Genomic DNA, 18734 nt, shown 5'->3' on the forward strand with positions numbered 1-18734 from the left:
CTCGCTCGGCAGCGGGGAGCTGAGTGCCTGCAATGGCGGCGCCGGCAAGGAACCGCTGCGCGCCGCTCCTGCGCTCGCCTAGGCAGCCGCGGCTCTAGAAGGGGAAGAGCAGACCTCGCAGGGGGGCCGGTTTCCGGCGGGTTATTTATTTCTTCCCTCTCGCTTAAGTTCCCAGCGGAGCGGGCTGGCCGGCACCTGCGTCCCCCATCTGCTTCTCGGAGGGTGGAAGGTGTCGGGAGGCCATGGAGAGCCCGGCGGAGAACCCCAGCAAGGCAGCCGAGTACCTGAAGGAGCTGAACAAGATTATTGAGACGCAGCAGGAGCTGCTGGAGAAGCAGAAGCGGAGGATAGACGAGCTGGAGCAGCAAGTGGCCAAGTTGTACCACGAAAACGCCTGTCTCCAGGACGAGCATCACCGGCACCTGGCCACATGCAGGCTCCAGCAGGGCGTCCCCCCGGCGTACCCGGTGGGCACAGCGGTGCTGAGCGCCATCCAGGAAAACGCAAAGCATGAAAAGTAAGCGCTGCTCGGCTTTATTTGTTCCTTTTTGAGGAGGGTGTCTCTGTAGTGGGGCTTTCCTTCCCTTTCGTCTCCTGTCTCACGTCTCCTAAAGCCATCTCGCCTACAAGCCTTAAGAAGCAGCGCAACTCTGCCGCGGGCGCCCCGGAGCGAGCTCCGGGCTGCTCGCCGCGGAGCAGCGGGTCCACGCCCCGCGGCGGTGGTGTGCGGAGGGCTCGCCTGTGTCCTACAGCGCCAGCCCGTTGGAGTGCCGGTGCCCCGCCGGGCTCGCCAGCCGGGAAGCGGCCCGGCGGGCTCTGGGCCGCGGCCCCGCTGCTGGGGCTGCCCTGGGCGGGAGCCTCCGCCCGCGGCGCGCACGGCTCGGCGCGGCTCCGGCGCGCAGCCCTCCCCCGGAGCGGGAGCAGTGGGGCCGGCGCTGCCCCGCTCCGCCGGGCCTGCTCCGCGCTAGCCCGGGCGCCGAGGCGACCGCGGGCCGGGGACACTTTTGAGGAGCCCTGGCCGCGCCGCTGCGGAGGGGGTCAGCAGGCGCTGGCGGCTCGCCGCCGCGCAGCCTGCCTCGGCAGTCCGGGAGCTCCGGACTTACTTCGGAGACGCGCTTGGTCCCAACCTTTGCATCTATTTCCAGAGTGCATAATCTGTAATTAATCATGTGCTTCTTCACAGCGTACGGAAAGCTGCCTAATTACACGCGATTCTTAAGTAACAAGAAYAGCAATAACTGAAGTCGTAGCGCTTACCCGACTTGTTTCTACTTATGGAAAAGTATTTAAGACTGAGTTTTATTCGACTGGAGTGGGAAAAGCATGCATCATATTAAGAGCTTACTTTGCTGTTCTGATACAGCACAATGGGTTATTTGTAACCCGGTGTGCTCGAATTCCCTCCGTTTGTGAATAAGCACTCTGGTGTAGCCTGGGCTTTTCTTTTCCCACCGAGTGTAAGCCGTCCTCGCTGAGCCGCGCTCCAGTGAACTTCCCCGCGGCGGAGCGCGCCTCGGGGGACGTGCGGTGACAGCCCCGCGGCGGCGCCGGGAGCGGCGCGGGCAGCGCCCGCGGCTCGGGGAGGCGCCGCCGTCCTGGCGTCCCGCGCGCGCGGGCTCTTAGCGGGCTCGTGCGGAGGCCGCAGGCGACGCGGGAAGTGTCGCTGGTCACTCGCTGGCGCCTTTGGCAGCGCCCCTTCCCGAGTGCTTTCCACCCGTCTGAAGTAGCAGAGTGGAAACGGAGGCAACTCTGCCTCCCCTGCCTTCTTTCCTGCCGTGGGAGTGTTAACCCTTAGGGATTTTTCTGATGATACTGGCGTCCCTTCTTAGGCTTCTGCTTATTTAAACAGAGGCTGGGTTTGGAAAACTAAGAAAATAGCTCCATAACTAGCCAGGAGAGCATATGCTATTGTTTAACAAGCAATCCTCTTGTAAGGAGAAAGCCATTTCCAGAAAGTGTGGAATATCTACACAAATCCTGCCCCATGCACTCGTATCTAGCACTCAAAGCTCTTGTGCCTATACTCTTAGTTTGATATATTGACTCAGCTATCTTGTCACCCTACCTCTTGCAAATGATGTTACTAGAGATTGTACAAATGGCTTGCCTTGTTTAATAATATTTCTCTTCAACCACACCAAGACTTATTTGCAGAGCCCTTTCTAGGCAAGCAGCTCTGAGGACTTGGAGGCTTTTAAGTCTCTTAAGTGGATTTGATGTTGGGATCAAAATTAATCTGGGATATTTATGGCAGAGTTGTATTGCTTTGAGGCACAGCCTGCGGGGCTTAGCAGGGAAAGTGGGAGACAGCCATCTCGGGGAGTCTGGTCTCAGGCTGGGCTCTTTGGCCYGAGTGCAGGCTGCTTGTCCCTGGGCAGACGGCTGCTGCTTTCTTYGGGTGTTTGCAGGGCCCTTTTCCTCTGAGGAACTCTACTCCTCTGTCCCCCAGGGAGTTGTCCGTTTCCCTTTCTCCTTTTTCCTCTTCCCCAGGAGACTGGGTGTCACTGGGTGGCTGGACCTTACTTTTTCCCCAGTTGCACAGGGTGGCAGGGCAGTGGCCCCTGTGGTTCGCTGCAGTTACTTAGTTACGCTGCAGGTGGAACAAGCCGGCCACCAAAAAACAGTTTACTCTGGCTAACTGCAAAAGGTGGAGGAGATCTACCTTGGAGAATAGGAAATACTTATGTTCAGGGACTTTTTCCCAGTCCTGCAGTTATCCGGGTTTTCTGAAAGACTTCACATTCACAGAGGAGTAGCCTCAGTATTCCCAGAATTAAACGCTGTGTGCACCTTGTATGTGTTTGGGTGGGGGATAAGGGTCCCTTGTTTGCTGACATTCTGAAACAATTTAGTATCTAGTATGAATAGTGCTTGCTCTGGGTACTTGCTGGCAGGAGGAAGTGTGTGGGGTGGCATGTACTTTTTGTTCCCTCTAACCCTCAGTGTGCAGCTCTCTTGCCTCTATCCCATTCCAGAGGCAGCACAACTGCTTCATGCCAAGCGTCAGCAGTGATCACTGTTCTTTCTTACCCCTCAATACTTCAAAGCTAAGATGATTAGAACCTTTTCTAAAAGGAAACTGGGATTCTCTTTGTTAAATGCTTACAGAAATCAGAAGTCATCTGTGGTGATTGCACCTTGAGACTTCAGTAGCTTTTTCTAGATGACGTAGGCTTCTCTCTCCATAGCAGTTTGACCTGTTTAAAGTGGTGTGGATCACTGAGGCTGTAGTATTAAGACAGCTGTTCCATACTAGCAGGTGGTAGTTGAGTTAATTTAGGTAACTTGTGTGATACTAAAGAAAGCATGGAAATGTGTGAGAGAAATGCTTGTATTTGGTTCTTACCCTTCATAAATGAAAAAACACCCTCCATAAATCCTGAAACTTCTTAGTTCCCACAATGAAGGGGAAAACTACAGCTGAGACTTGTTTAAACAGCTTGAAAAAGTTGGCCTATCTGTAGATGATCTTTAGCTTGAGCTGTCTTGCAAGAACTGTTAATTAGCCCAGATTTCTGGAAGAAAAAAAAATCCTTAAAAGTATAAATATTGTCTGTGTCCTTGCTTTAAAAAAAGATTGAAGTAGAAGTAATGTTTGTCTCTTGTGCGGGTTGCCGCTTTGGGGGGAGAAGAGCGGAGGCAAGGATTAGTAGTAGATGCAGGAGTTCTTAACYGCCTTGCAGGCAAGGCAGTGTACCAAAGTAATGTTTGGGTGCTGTTTCATTTAATTTTGTAGTAATTTGCTGACTGCGAATCAGCCTTAAAATTCATAAGTGGGGTTGTTGATAGTTAGTTGATTGCAAGGATTTCTGTTAGAGGTAATGAATTGGCATGTTAACGATAACAATAGGTATTTAACTGGCTGCAAAAACTTAATTTCCAGTTGATACATCACATTTAACACTTGAGAAAACAAATTTGTTTTTTTGAGTTAACTCAAATTCAGATCATCAGTGTGAGGAAGGCATGTTTAATAACTTCATGTTCAACATCCATCCTCAGTGTGATGAAGGCATCTTCAGCATCCTTTTTGGCTATGCATCTTAGTGTAAATATGTAGAAACAAACTTGCTGGATTTCTCGAATATATAGGTACAGGAGTTATTCCAGCCCTGAAATTCAACAGTGGCATGTTACTAGATCAGGTTTGTTTGTACTTAACCTAATTAAGTGAAAACTTCACTGCCTTTTCCAATGAAAAGGCTCCCAGTGAGTGTTTGGGGAGGAGGTAGGTACAGAAGGAGTTGTCTACTAAGAAAGAAACAATCTTAGAAGGCTGTTACTTATAATTTTGGGTAAACTCTGCACCTGGGTTGATGGTCTGGGTTTTATTTTTAAGTGAATCTTGGACTGCCTTTGATATATTGGGGGGGGAGGGATAGTCACAATTTAGAATTTTAAGAAACTCTGACCATATTTAGAAGATAGCTTCAGTCTCAGCTGAGATGTGTAGTGCAATCCAGTGAATGGAAATTGTCACTAAGGTGCTAGTCACATCTGAAAGCTGCTTCATGGCCTCTGTAAAATGAGTTTGTGGCTTTGCATTGTTGCTATTGCCACTGAGAGCTATCCTTGCTCACTATCTCAGCAGGAAGCCAAAGATTGCAGTAGTGTAGAGAGTAGCTTGACCTTTTTTTTGCCTCCAGGGATGTTCTTTACTGAGACAGACTGTTAGTGTGATGTAAACCTTGTTTCATTACCTGTGCTGCACTACAACAGAAGCTCATTTTTGTTTGCTTTGGTGGAAGTAGGGGTATCCAACTTCTATAGAAGTATATACATGCTTGGATTTGGCTTTGCTTTCTCTGTCATCTTGACAGTAAGAGTGTTGAAGTGCTTCTACTAGGCCCTCTATCTCAATCAGCTGAGTAGGAAAGTGGKTKTTTTTTTTTTTTTKTTTTTTTTTGTTTTTGACTGACTGTCTTGCTGGGAGAAGCCTTTAATAGAATATCTTGCTTTACCAGTGGTGCAGGGCATAGTTTTTGTCCAAAACTAGTACTTTACTATCATGGTATGCTAGTTATTCTATAAGCTCTACGGTAGTTAGGAATGACATGATTTTGAATTTGGACAGAATTTAAACTTCTGTCTTCAAGTGACTTAAAACATTCTGTTCATTTTGTTTTTAACACTTAGCTTAGTAGTCATCCCTTACCAGTTGTGTGAATAAGAAGGGAGTACTTTTGCTTTTGAAGCATGTGTTTCAACATAATTAGTATGATTTGTACATCAGCGGATGAGTGAGCATCACTTAAAGGCATTTGTTCTGAAATCCTGGCAGACTGTAGGAAATCAATAGTGTGAAGATGTATAATAAGACTTGAGCTTGCTAACTAAACTATTTTTGTTCTCTGAAATATTGGCAAATTCTTGTACTTAACATCTGCTCAAGTAAAATGAGAACGCATGAAGACATTTGACAACTGGTGGAGAACGTATAACTAATAAAACAAACAAGCAGAAAAACATGGTGATGACAAAACGGTATGCTGGTATGAACTTTCTTGGAAATGAAAGGAGGGAGAGAGAATATGGRCCATGAAGAAAACAGCAAAAATAAATGCTGTTTTGTCAGAGAAAAATAAATGTAGCACAAAGTAACTTTTCATATAGCTTAATGAGATTTAAAGATGGTTTCAAAACTTGAAATGAACTAAACCTGTGCCATTTAAAGCATACCAGACCTAAAGAATTAGTGCTCATTGGTCAGGGAATTTTCTGTAACAAAGCCTCTTATTTTGCTGACACAGACTGTAATGTTGAGCTTCCTAACTTGGGGTTTCCGGTGTTGGGAGTTCTGAGAACAAAGTAGGTTTTCCTGCTAGTTAGTGCTTTGATGTTCTGCCATTGAATTCACTACTGACACAATTAAAAATGCATTTYCACAGATCTGCTTGTGGAAAATGTTTACTGAAGTTCATGGATGGTATGTCCCTAGTGAGTGGTTGAGAGCTGCTATAATTACTGTGATTAAGAATGCATGTATGAAGATTCCCTTCCCACTCCTCTAAAACAACCTCCCTCCAAAGCAAGCCTGTGTATGATGCCTGTAGTTCACTGGCAGTGTGCTGTTCTGTTATTCTCAGTTTTGGCATGAAGTGGAGAACATGAGTCTTGGTCTTCTGGTTATTATCAGAAAATGTGGCTGCAAGTGCTGTATGTTGGCCTTGCCTGAGTGCAACGGGAGACTTGGACTTAAACTTGAGCAACTGTACTCTTAACTTCTCCTGAAAAGTCAGTAAGTTAGGAAGAGTGTGTTATTGTCATAATAAGCTAGTGGCTATGGAGTCAATCTTAAAAATTAATGTAATCTTTAATGTAGTAATCCCTATTTGTCAACACAGTATACTTCTACATCATTAAATTTAATTGTAGAGGGATAGTACTGAATAAGTGCATAGAAACATGCTGTATGAGTGGTGGGGGGGGGAAAGCAAAAACACTTTTCACAAATGTACTGAGCACAGTGCTTTTGAAGAACTCTTGAACTTTTTTTTGAAGAAGTTTGTCCTTTTCCACTTAAAGTAGTACACTTTGAGGGGAAAATTAACCATAGACATACAGGTTTCTGCATCTTATTTGTAGTCTTGTTGGCTTGGTTATTTGTGTTGGAAGACAAAATTTCTGTAGTCCTTAGGGAAGGTTTTTCTCAGCAAAAAACAAGCTTCATTTTTTTTTTTTTTTGAAAACCCGAAGCAAAATACATCATGCTTAAAGGAATGTATCTGCAGGGAGAGCTTTTTAATAGCAGATGGTAGAAGCTGTGAGGAAAAAAGTATTTCAAGGTATTTTCTCATAGCATACTGTTAGAAATGCATTTAATCTTTTACCAATTTTATTTTTCTTGGAAGTAGCATCTCAAAAAAAATAGTTTTACTGAGTATAAAAATGAAATTAGGTGGCTGTACTGAAACTACTATACTGAAACTGCTGTACCAGATCTAGTCTTGTATGTCAGATCATAGTCTTAGATGCTGAGTAGTTGCAGAAGTATGTGTATGCTTCCAGGCCTTTTTCTAAATGGAATGAGGCTTGTTAGGAAAGCCCACAGTATTCACTTCCTCTGCTCTTCCAGTTTTGACATTGTTCTAACTTTGTGGGCCCTTGGAGTACAGCTGTGCAGGCCTGCAAAACATCAATATGACAAATTTCTCCTGAGTTCTAGAGATTATGACCCTAATAAGTAGAGTTGCCTGTGAAGTAGACAGCTGATATTTTAGATGAGTTAAAGACCTGCTTTCAGAGCCTGTTTCTGTATGAGGGCTCCTGCCTTCCACTTGCAGGTGGCAAGAAGGTCATCTCATGCTATTCACCCCACATAGGGGTGTGTGGGAAGCTTCTTAGATAAGTGGATTTTGCAGGCGAAAAGTACTTCCTGATATGCAGCCCACACTTGTGTTATTCAAATTTGATCCTATTATTCCTACTCATGCCTCCTTTATTATGTTAATTCCATCTTTTTTGATGATTTATGGTCTGTAGATACTTTTGGGCTATTCTTGCCAGTGTTTCTGGTTTTCATCTTAGCTCCGTGAGTCTAAGAATGAAGTTTACATAACTTCATTTTACTTATATCCTTGCCTAACTGTCCCATTTTTCTCTGCAAAACTGTTAAGTTAGAAGTTTGGACAACTTCATCAGGCTTTGTTGCAATAGAGCAACATGATTGGAGGAGCAGGTGTATGATGTGTGTTCTGGCTGGATCTTAGGTCTTTAGTAGCTATCCTTGATGTGGGCTGCTTCTCTTCTGCCTCTCTAGCTGGGGATTCTCTGCAGTATTTCTCTRGAATTCTGAATCTCAGCTGTTGTAAATTACTGTATTGAAGACAGTAGAAGCAATGTGGATTTACASTAGCTAGAAAGTGGTCGAGAGTTGTTTTTGTGATCACTTCCATGGTATTGTGATTAAGGACAGGAGTAGGAGTAAGAAATGTTCTTGTTCCCAGCTGGTGACCTGCTGTTTGCCCTTGACAAAACTAAGCATGGAGATAATGATTTTTATTTTATAGGTGGACAAGTCAATGTTAAGGTTTACAATCATCTCTTAATTGACTGCCCAGAGTTTTAAACAGAAAATTATTGCATTTTGTGTTGCAGTTGAGACAAACTTCAAGCATTTTCTTTTCAGTCTTGAGTTCCTTCATGGCTATATATCAAGTTGCTGCTTCTTACCAATTTTATTTGTATAGTTAGTGTAAAAAAAATCTGCTGTTGCTGTAGAGTGAGCAAAGTACTTCAACAGGGTTAATGCTGTAAAGCAGAACAGCTTTCACAATAGAATCTGAAAACGTGAGTCTTATGGTCTTATCACTGCTAGATATGCACAYGTATTGTTGCATTTAGAAAATGATATAATTCTAGTTGGAAGCTCACCCTCCACATTCCTTTTACAACATCTTCTATTTCAGAGTTTCAGTGATTTGTACTCCCTCTGCTGGCTTGTTGATAATAGTTCACTCCTCCCTCCCCCATATATTTTTCATGTGCGAAAACAGTGTAGAATCTACTTTTGAACAGCAAGATCTATAGTTTTTGTGCAGAGGTAAACTTTCCTTTCAAATAATACTTTTCTAAAATATACACAGAAAAGGAGTTAATCTGCTGTATGGCATATGTGTAGACTGAATGAGTCTCACTGCTGTGATAGGTAAGAGATACTGCTACTCAATAGCTCTCTGTAGAAGTTGATTGAAACATAATACGTGTTATTTGCGTGTCAGTAAGATTTGCAACCAGATTTTCCACATGAACATGAGTAAGACAGATACATGTAGCACATCACTTAACTGAACCAAAGTAACTCACGTTTTGTAAGTATAAAGAGCTTTGTTCTGAATAAATGGACAAACACAGCAGAGGAAGGAAGGTGGAGAAACAGTCCTTCTGTCTGTCTCTTAAAATCTAAGATAAGGTAAGGAGTTGATATTTGTCTGGGTTCCTCTATCTTTGTTGAATTTCTAGTAACTGAAAACATCTACAGGTTGTTTTGACCACTCACAGATGGGAATTTTTAATGACGCTCTTTGGGCAGTGGAACACACAGCTATAAAATGARCAGACTAGAAGTTTTATTAACAAGCCAAGCTTGCCAAACAGTAAGCAGGTTTTCCCGGGCTGTGGGAAAAGGTAGTGCCCATCTCTACAAACTAATTTCTGCTTTAAGAGGGTTTTAACGGACAAGTAAATTGGACTGCCAAATGGTGCTTGATAATCATGCAGGAACAGACCAGCTGTGAGTTGTGGAGGGCGAGTTCCCCAAAGATCTATAAAAACTTCAGGCTAATGAATTCTTGAACCTCCCTTCCCCTGCGGAATGTGAACCAGCCTTCTCCTAGATTTAGTTTCATTAATATTTTTAAGAAAAGAACTTGACCATGTTAGTACCTGTAGCTTTAAAATGTTTTTTCTTCCTACCCATCTGTGTGGGAGCTGTGTGCTCTCTGAAAGCTGGAAAAGCAGGAGCAGGAATCCAGCTTGGGTCTTCTGCATAATACAGAAGATCTGCTAGTTGTTAAGATTATTGGCTTGCTCAGCTTACTGTTGGAGAATCCCTGCCCCCTGCCTGATGTGACCTTCTGCTTAGGAGAGGTACTGGAATGGGACAAGAGTGGATTGCACTCTTGGATCAGTAGACCTCAATATATCGTAGGGGCTAGGCAGGGAGAGAACGGGGATATGGTAGTAAAATGAGGAGAACTCTACCTTTGTCTACCTAACTGGTCTAAATTGCCTGTATTTCAAAAGTTCCCTACAGCAAAGTTTTTTTTTCATTGGTTTTCTAGAGATGTTATTCTCCTCTGCTCTTGCTTGGGGAAATAAAAGCTTCTATCTGAGTGTCCTCTGTGCRCTCTTAATGATACTGGATGTACAGCAAAATGTCAAGATGTGTGTGTGAGATTCTAGACAAATGATCATCTTCTATTTTAGGTTCAGGCATGTCATTTCAATCTGCAGTTTTGATTTTAGTCTGACTGTCGAACATAAGCACTGTTACTCAAATCCAAAATAACATGATGCATCAGCATTTTAAGTTTTAAGCCCAAGTAGCTGGATCCTCTGACACAGTGGACACTGAGGTATATGTATGTGAGGTGTTGTGTGCATGCACTGTATTTTTGACTAGCTTTCTTTAGATTATGCAGTGGTGTCCTCTGTCCATGAGTAGAGAGGGCTTTTATGTGAAAGGTCCTTATGGTGACAGTTGAGCAAAAATTCATAGTAGTAGGAATATTACTACTGTTTTTTGCTCCCTGCTAGGATTTATGATTGGTTTATGGTCTCTTGTCTTGGAGAATAGGTATATTTGGCCTCTGTTGTTGTATCTTGTCTCTTATGTCTAGACCTGTAGCAGAAAGATTTGAGTAATCTTGTTTTTAGGTTGGGGAAAGTGTATTTTTTCCAAGCTCATCTGCTTCAGTATTTGTTCTTTTTCTTATAACTTGTTAGAGTACTTTCCTGTAGAATAAGGAAAACTGTATTAAGTTAGGCACCAATCCCCTTTTATCTACGGGCCAAGTGTGTAGTTGGAGATTAATGTATTTATTTCTGAGATGCTATCTTTGTTCTATGCAACTTTTTGCTATGTGAATGTCTCTAAAAAGCAGGATCTTTTGAGATTAAGAACATGTGTGTGTTGTGGGTTTTTTGCTTGTTTTGTTTGTTTTTAGTTTTTGTAGAAGTAGCATGGCATAACTGTTTCATGAGTCATGCTTGGTAATGAAGGAGATTAAACCTCTTAGGCTAGATGGAGAATCTCTATTAGACAAACTTAGTTACCTGAAATCATACTTTGCTTGTGATAATCAATGTGGTGACTACCATGGAGCTACTGRAGAGAGTCCAGCATAGGGTTACAAGGATGATCAGAGGGCTGGAGCATCTGCCCTATGAGAAACAGCTGCAAGAGCTGGGCCTGTCTAGCCTGGAGAAGAGCAGACTGAGGAGGGCTCTGATCAATGTGTACAAGTACCTGAAGGSAGGGTGTCAAGGGGACGGGGACAGACTCTTTTCAGTTGTCCCGTGTGCCAGGACAAGAGGCAATGGGCAGAAATTGAAGCACAGGAAGTTCCGCCTGACCGTGAGGGAGGATTTCTGCCCTGTGAGAGTGACAGAGCACTGGCACAGGTTGCCCAGAGAGGTTGTGGAGTCTCCTTCTCTGGAGATCTTCAAGGCCACCTGGATGCAACCCTGTCTAACATGCTCGAGGTGACCCTGCTGAGCAGGGGGTTTGGACTAGATGATCTCCAGAGGTCCCTGCCAACGTTACTGATTCTATGATTCTGTGACCCTTGATCTTTAAGTGTCTTTAGCATGTTTAGTCTATGTTATGAAGGTAACTAACTTGCACAAAGGTCACTAGAGCTTTGTGTAATCTTATAGCTTGTCTAGATCTTTAATTTTGTCCATCTGTGTGCATTATGTATGTGTATACTTCTGTGTTGTGGCTAAATGAATGGCAGTGACTGTTTAGTAACTTGCTGTTGTAATAATAAATATTAAGTAAAATTGGTTTGCTGTACTTAGTAGTGTTTTTGGGTGAAACCAACGGATTCTGGACAATACAACTAATTGGGAAGCTCTTATCTGTTTCCTCTGAGGAAGAGTTATAAACTTTAACTATTTTAATTTTAAATACTTTCTGAATCAAGCACCAGAAGTTCATTTCTAGACTGATGGGTTTTTCATTTAATTTAAAATAATCTTTAGGAAATAATTTACTGCTGTTTTGGTAGCTTTGGTTGCTGTGTTGAGTGCAAAATGTGACTTAGTGGCTTTCATTTGAAAACTGCTTTAGAAAAGGAACTAAAGCCCTTTGGGGACAAATAGCCAATTTGTAAGTTGTCATACATCTTAGTAAATGAAATGCTAACAAAAGTATCACAAATTTATGTCCGCTGCCCAAGTTTTCCCCTTACTCCTCTTGTTCAATTGAATAATGTTTCTATTGGCAGAGAGTTAACCTGGCAAAAAGTCTCATTCAGATGGAAGTAGTTGCTGGTAGTAACCTCTTAGAGACCTGTTGCTTTTCCTGATAATGGAATTCTTTCAAGAAGTCTGTCTTAATTGGTGTGCATCATATTCCATTATTGTTGCTAATTAAAATTAATTTCTCCTTTATTTTAGGAAGTGAGAGTAATAGAAAACATTAAAATCTGCTGCTTTTAACTTTCTGCCAACTTAATTAGGTACTGATTTTAGTTGAATTTGATTTCTTTGTCAGCAACAGATGGAAAAGGAAAGCAGCCTGCTCAAGTCAGTCAAAGAGTAATCATAAGGTAAGGTAGCTTGATCTCCCCAGCCCAGATAGCTCAGATTGGTAGATTTGTGGGAGATGGGGGAAAAAAAATGATTTCTAATTAGCAGAAGTTTGAATTAGTTGAAATAGGAAGCTATGTTGTAATAAGTAGTAATGCTTGGGATGTGGTGAAATTATCCAGAATAAATTGTAATGCCATGAGAATTTTGAAGCCTGTGATGTCAAAGGAGAACTTGCTCAGTTTTCTGTTGGCTAGTTTCATATTGGCCTGCTTTAATCTAATACGCAGAGGATCTACTGTTCTGCCCCTTACATTGGTGAAAATGTAGTACACAGAATCATAGAATGGTTGAGGTTGGMAGGGACCTCTGGAGATCTAGTCCAAACCCCCTGCTCAAGCAGGGTCACCTCGAGCATGTTAGACAGCGTTGCATCCAGGCGGGCCTTGAATATCTCCAGAGAAGGAGACTCCACAGTCTCCCTAGGCAACCTGTTTCAGTGCTCTGTCACCCTCACAGGGAAGAGTATGTTTTTTTTTTTTTTTTTTTTTTTTTCCCTCACATTCAGGTGGAGCTTCCCAAGTTTCAGTTTGTGCCCATTGCCTCTTGTCCTATTACTTGGTGCCACTGAAAGGAGTCTGGCCCCATGTGCACTTGACACCCTCCCTTCAGATATTTGTATACATTAGTAAGATCCTGTTACAGACCTAGTGGCGAGTACCACCCCGAGAGGAGGGGGTGGGGGAAAGAAGTAAAAAGAACTCCACAGGAGGGTGGGGAGGGTGCACACCATCATGTATGCCCCCTCAGTCTTCTCTCCAGGCTAAATAGGAGGCCCAGCTCTTGCAGCCTCTAAGAGAAATGCTCCAGTTCCATAATCATCTTTGTAGCCCTCTGCTGGGCTCTCTCCAGTCTCCCCATGTCTCTCTCGTACTGGGGAGCCTAGAATTGGACACAGCACTCCAGATGAAAGATGGTTGAACACATCAGCTGGAACTTGACAATTTGAGGCATCCTGTATGGCAGTTCTTCTTGGAATTGAAAATATTATTTCAAAGTTGATAAATTTAATCCTCATTTGCAGACATAGATGAGTAATTTGAGTCTAACTACCTCAGCAAGGACATGTTATGTGTCAGATGCTGGAACCTAATCCTGACTAGGTGTATCTGAAAAATAGTGTACTTTCACTGAAGAAACATGGCAGCAGGATAACTTCTTGCTAGTGTGGGCTAACAGATCCTGGTGAGCTGATCTCCCGTATCAGGCGAGTAGGGAGACTTCATGAAGTAGGCTTGAAACTGTCCAAGAGCAAGGAGGTAAAATACAAGAGAATTATTTATACGCTAGCAAAGGGGAGCTAGAAAGAGACTGGGGCTTCTACTGGAGAGCTGTGTATCTTGTCCTGTCTAGCACTGTCTGTGCTAGTGCATCCCAGGTGTAGAGCCAATCCATACTAAGTGAATACCCTTGTGCAGCTGGGAAGATGTCTCACACCTGAGGACTTAGTGGATACTAGCTTGTTGTCTTGGTGACTGTAAGAAAGCMAAACAAACAAACAAACAAAAAAACTCTACGCTTTCCTAGTTCAGGATGTGCCAAGTTCTGGTGTTTGCTGGCTTGATATTTCCCAGGCCTCCTGCTGAGGGTGTTAGCAAGGAGAGTATTCAATACGCTTGATGCAGTTCTAGTAAACATTTGTTTTGCTAATCAAGAGCTCATGTTTTTATGTTCTGCTGTGTCTGGAAAAGGGTGCTTCTAGAAAGCCTGCTACTGTGCTTGCGGTTTAGTTGTTCTAAAGGCACTATGGCTGTCCCCTCTCACATTTAACTTTCTACATTTGCTTAGCTTTCCTAAACTCAGAAGTTAAATTCAGGGTCAATCCATTATCTTGGCCTCAAAAGACAATTTTTCCTGGGCTTGTTTTTCCTTGTTTCTTTCATGTAGACCTAAGTTGTTTGGGTTTATTTTTAAACTTACCACCAGTATCTCTGTTGCAGTGCCCAGAGAGCTGTGGATACTCTAATTTGGATGTGACCAATAACCCAATGTTAAACATCAAAGTCAGTGTTGGAGACTTCCTGATGATAAAACAGGATTATAAACATCAAAAGGTAGCTACATAGCACAAACCTATTAATTACGTTATTTCTGTGCACAGTAGTTGCCTTTCAGTTTGCTGCTTTAGTAGCTCTGGGGAAAGGTTCCTCGCTGAAGCTGCTGAGTGATAGTCTTATGCTCTTTTCACAGAATGTGATTCTCTGTAATGGAGACTTTGCAATGAATTAATACATCATTGCAGTAAGAAGGCAGACTGAAGAATATAGCACTGTTCGCTGATTTGCTTTGATATTGAGGAAGAATTCCACACTTACCACGATAAAAAAAAAATACCATAGACAGTAAATTATAAATTATACTTTAGAAAACTTCTGTTTCTGTTCATGTTTCTAGTGCTTCTTTAAAAAGAAGTGTGGCGGGACAAACACTTCTGTGGTCCTAGTAGAGTTGTCTAATACTATATACAGGAGAATACTATATTTTACCTTACTCAAGCAAACATGGCAGAACAGACTTTTTTTTCCCCCTTTTTACTATTCCCCACCCAACAATTTTCTGTGGTAAACATGTACTAAACATAGCACAAATAGTATTGAAGAGAAACAGAATACATTTTCCCTCTTTGCTCCCCCACCCATTTTCAGATAGCATTACTTTTTTTCTGTTGTTAATCTGTGAGTTTAGTCTTAATATAGTCTGTCTGCTTGCTCAGGAAGAACTTCATTCAATGAAATTTGTGAGTAGCTAAGTTGGTAAGAAGCAAGTCTTAGTCTTTCTACTGCATCTTAGAATGAATCTAAAATGGATCATTATTCTAATTCATGATGTTTCTCATGATATTTCTCACTACAGAAGAAAAGTGTCATTTTTATCTTGTCTTCACATACTATGAAATGCAGCTTTATTTGATCAGCAATGATCATATAGCTGTTGCTAAATATAGCAACTATAGAGGGTGGTAAGAGACTTTCACGTTTGGTTTTTAACATAGTAATAATTTTGCCCTCTGGAAAATACATTATTTTTAGAGCTTTACAAGTAGGAGTGATGCAGCACAGTTTATAACTAGGCACAGTGAGTTCCTATGCTGAGTTTTTAATCTGTATAAATTTTCTTTTAATGTAATACTTACAGTGCATTTGAGTAAGCAATCTCTTACCCTGTTTCTGCAGTGGTTATTTTACCTTTCAGTGTGTTTAAAAAAAAAAAAAAAAAAAAAAAAAAAAAAAAAAAACAGCACTATGGAATTGGTTTTCTTGTTTTTTGTCAGAAAGGTAAGAATGTTAAGAGTGTTTTGACTTGTCTGAGTTTAATTAAAATTCACAACTATTATGCTGAAAAAGAAATCACAGCATTGCAGTAGAAATGGGCATGGCAAGAAGTTTCATTTAAAGTTCRTTTAAAAAAAGAACAAAAAAAACCTACTTTCAAAGCAAAATGAATTGCTGTCTGAACAACTCTTTATAATTAACTCAAGTTGTCAATTGGAAGAAAAGACCAGAAATTCTGTGACAGTTTTATTCTTGGGGGGTGGGAACTCAGTAGCTTGTATTGCTGATGAACAAGTCTATTTGTTTAAATTTTTAAGACTAGATTTTAGTTGCTAGTGGAATACTCAATAGAAGTGGGTTATTGAGAATCCTAAAGTGGCATCCAACAGACTTATTTGATTTACTGCTTTCAATGTTGTAGATTTCTTGCTAGCATTTTGCATTTTGAGGATTGAAGCATGGAGTGATAGATTGTCATGAATGTAGATAAATACAGCTGGGAGGCTCTTGACACTGCTTCAGATGGAAGGTTGACCATTCACAGATCAAGATTGCTGGCAAAATCCAAGTTGCATAAAAGTAGGTGCAGAAAGCCTAGATACAATGCTAATGCTTTTCCTGAAACCATCTGGTCTTGGATCTTTGGTCCTAATGAAAATCTGGCTCCTTATTTAAGAAAGGAAAAAAACTTTTCAAAACAGTCAGCCTAGAAAACTAAGACCCCTTCTCCTAAAAGGAAAGAACTTAACAACAAACATGGGGAATGCCCATAAAAAGTATCTAACTAAATATCTTGCTTAAAAAACAGCCACTGCTATGTTTAACCCAAAGATAGGAACTTCTACTATGTTACTGTCAATGCTGAAAAGTAGGTTTCAAAGTAAGGATGTGAAGATCAGATGGTTTGTCTACAGTTATTTAAGGAGCAGGCTGCTGACCTATATGGGTTTGGAAAGTTGCTCCTCTTTCTGTATCCTCCTCAGTAAACTGACTGTTGAAAACCCTGCTGAATTACAAGATGGATGGAGCAGCTTGTCTAAAAATTACTGTTCTTTCCTGGTCAGGTGCAATAGCAAGCACTCCAGTGAGTATTCTTCTGCCTTTAGTGGGAATCTTATCCTGGTATAATGTGTAAATGAAGAGTCTAGAGTTAAATACTTGCAATTAAAAAGCATTTTAGTAGTAGCTATGAATTGAAAGRGAGGTGTGGTAAGAGTGAAGACAACTTTCCCAAATGAATTGAAGATTGCATGCTTAAAATATTGGGGGAAAAACTTCAGGCCAGAAGATATGATGCTAAAATAACAGAAGACAGTAAGTCTTAAAGTAAGGAGCAGCCTGTGTAAGAACAGATTTGTGTTTCTGTTATCCTTCTGTGATGGGAGAATAGGCAGAACAAAAGTGAGGAGTAAGCATAAGCACCATGATGCAAAATGTTTTAGCATGCATGGTTCATAACACCTAGCAAGGTTCTCTTGCCAGTGTTATTGTGGAGGCGGTATTGGGTTCTCTGTTCTGTACGATGTCTGGAGTTTCAGTCTCCCAAACAACTGAGTGTGCCAGCTTCAAGCTGCCCCAAATAAGGTCACCAGTATCGTACTCTGACAGCTAAAAGATTCTTGAACAGTTGCTGAGTTCACCTGTTTATGTAACATGAACTTTCCTTGGAAGTATACAAGATGAATATTTCCTTTGAAATACAAAATAAAGGAATATTTTGTAACTTAGTCAACTTGAATGGCTTTCCAAATGTGTTTAAATATTTACATTTGGCTTCTATTTATATTATTCTGATAATTTCATGATGAGCTCAGAGCCAGGCAATGATCTTATATTTAAGAATCCTGAGAACTGCTAATCTGTTTTAATTGGATTTTTCTTCCTGTTTGTTTTGCCGAGCATCATACATGAACATGTTTTAAAACAAGCAGTATGAATATTAGAGCTGGTCTCTGGTATATTAATCTCTGCATCACCACTTCCAGAGCTCTATTTCCTATGCATAGGGTATGTATCAATACCTGCCTCCCAAGCAGGATGCCTGATGTTTTTTACCGTGTTTATCCTGATGCAAGTGGGGCATTGCTAGGACTCTCCCCTCCCCCCCAAAGGTAGTCCTCCTCCCAGTATTTTCACGAGGCTTGCCTGTCTCTCTCTGCTAATTTGTTACTTTCAGTCATTGCAATCAAATTTGCAGAACTCCTTTCAGAAGGATTTGGTGCAAAAAGGAGAATAGGCATGTACATGTGTACAAAAGAAGAATTAAACGGTTAAATAATAGCAAGCTGGCAAGTGAATTTTAAACTTTCTCTAAAAAGTGGAGGGAGTGAGTGCTAGTTCCACCTTCCTGCCCTTTGCCACTTCTAGTGTAGTAATCCTATTTAGTTGCAGTTTACATTAACAGCAAATAAGCTATCTGTCTAAATGCTCTTGACACTATAACATTGGATGAGGATGTAAAGGTATCAAGCAACTTTGACATCATCTAACTGATGAACTGATATTTTTCTGCTCTTATTTTTCCTCTGATATGTCRTAACTCAAATGCTGAGGGCAAGCAAGCAGATGTTGTTATTTCTAGCTGTTACAAAGTGATCATCTTTCTGTTGAAATTTGGGCTCTTTTTAGTCTGTGTTACCATCCAATAAAAGTGCTGGATTGAATCAGACCTGTTGTCAAACCAAATAAAGTGAAAACTTTCTGGTCCAATTCCTAATCTTTCCTGACAGTGTTATATGTGATGATTTAACTGTAAAATATTACTGTGATTCTTCATATAATCTTTCCTTTAAGATTGTTGTACGTTGATATGTTCTTTCAGGTTATGCTATTAAAGGTGTACCGTATTATAAAACCCAGTAGGTTATCACCATGCAGAAATGAAATATAGTAGAATAGTTGTAGTGTCATTGTTAGCCCCTTTTAATAACCCTTTTAATTATTCATTGTATTTGTGAATTAGTCTGATATGTTGCTGTTGTTTTGAGGCATATACTAGTATAGCTTTACTGGAATTAGACAATTACTAATGAAAATAAAGTACCTGAAATTCCTCTGCTGAGTACTTGTAGAATAAATACATACAGCAGCTTCGGTTTATATGGATGTTGACTTAGGGTTTATTATTATTATTATTATTATTTTTAT

At 41.4% G+C, this 18734-nt stretch overlaps 1 protein-coding gene across 6 annotated transcripts in view; it reads left to right on the plus strand.

The window, feature by feature from the left end:
- The first annotated feature begins 33 nt into the window (after positions 1-33).
- IQSEC1 (IQ motif and Sec7 domain ArfGEF 1) overlaps positions 34-18734 on the plus strand; it is a 329122-nt gene continuing 310421 nt past the window's right edge. For 3 of the 6 annotated variants that reach the window (XM_085302408.1, XM_085302409.1, XM_085302410.1), the window contains exon 1: positions 38-517. In XM_085302408.1, coding sequence (XP_085158534.1) covers positions 243-517 — 275 coding nt within the window. In that variant the 5' untranslated portion in view covers positions 38-242. Of the gene's footprint in view, positions 518-18734 lie in introns of all 6 variants that reach the window. The other 3 variants (XM_085302413.1, XM_085302414.1, XM_085302407.1) reach the window with 3 other exon arrangements.

This window comes from Rhea americana, unplaced genomic scaffold (genome assembly GCF_003343005.1).
Source record: "Rhea americana isolate MKP2758 unplaced genomic scaffold, rheAme1 scaffold_19, whole genome shotgun sequence".
NCBI lineage: Eukaryota > Metazoa > Chordata > Aves > Rheiformes > Rheidae > Rhea > Rhea americana.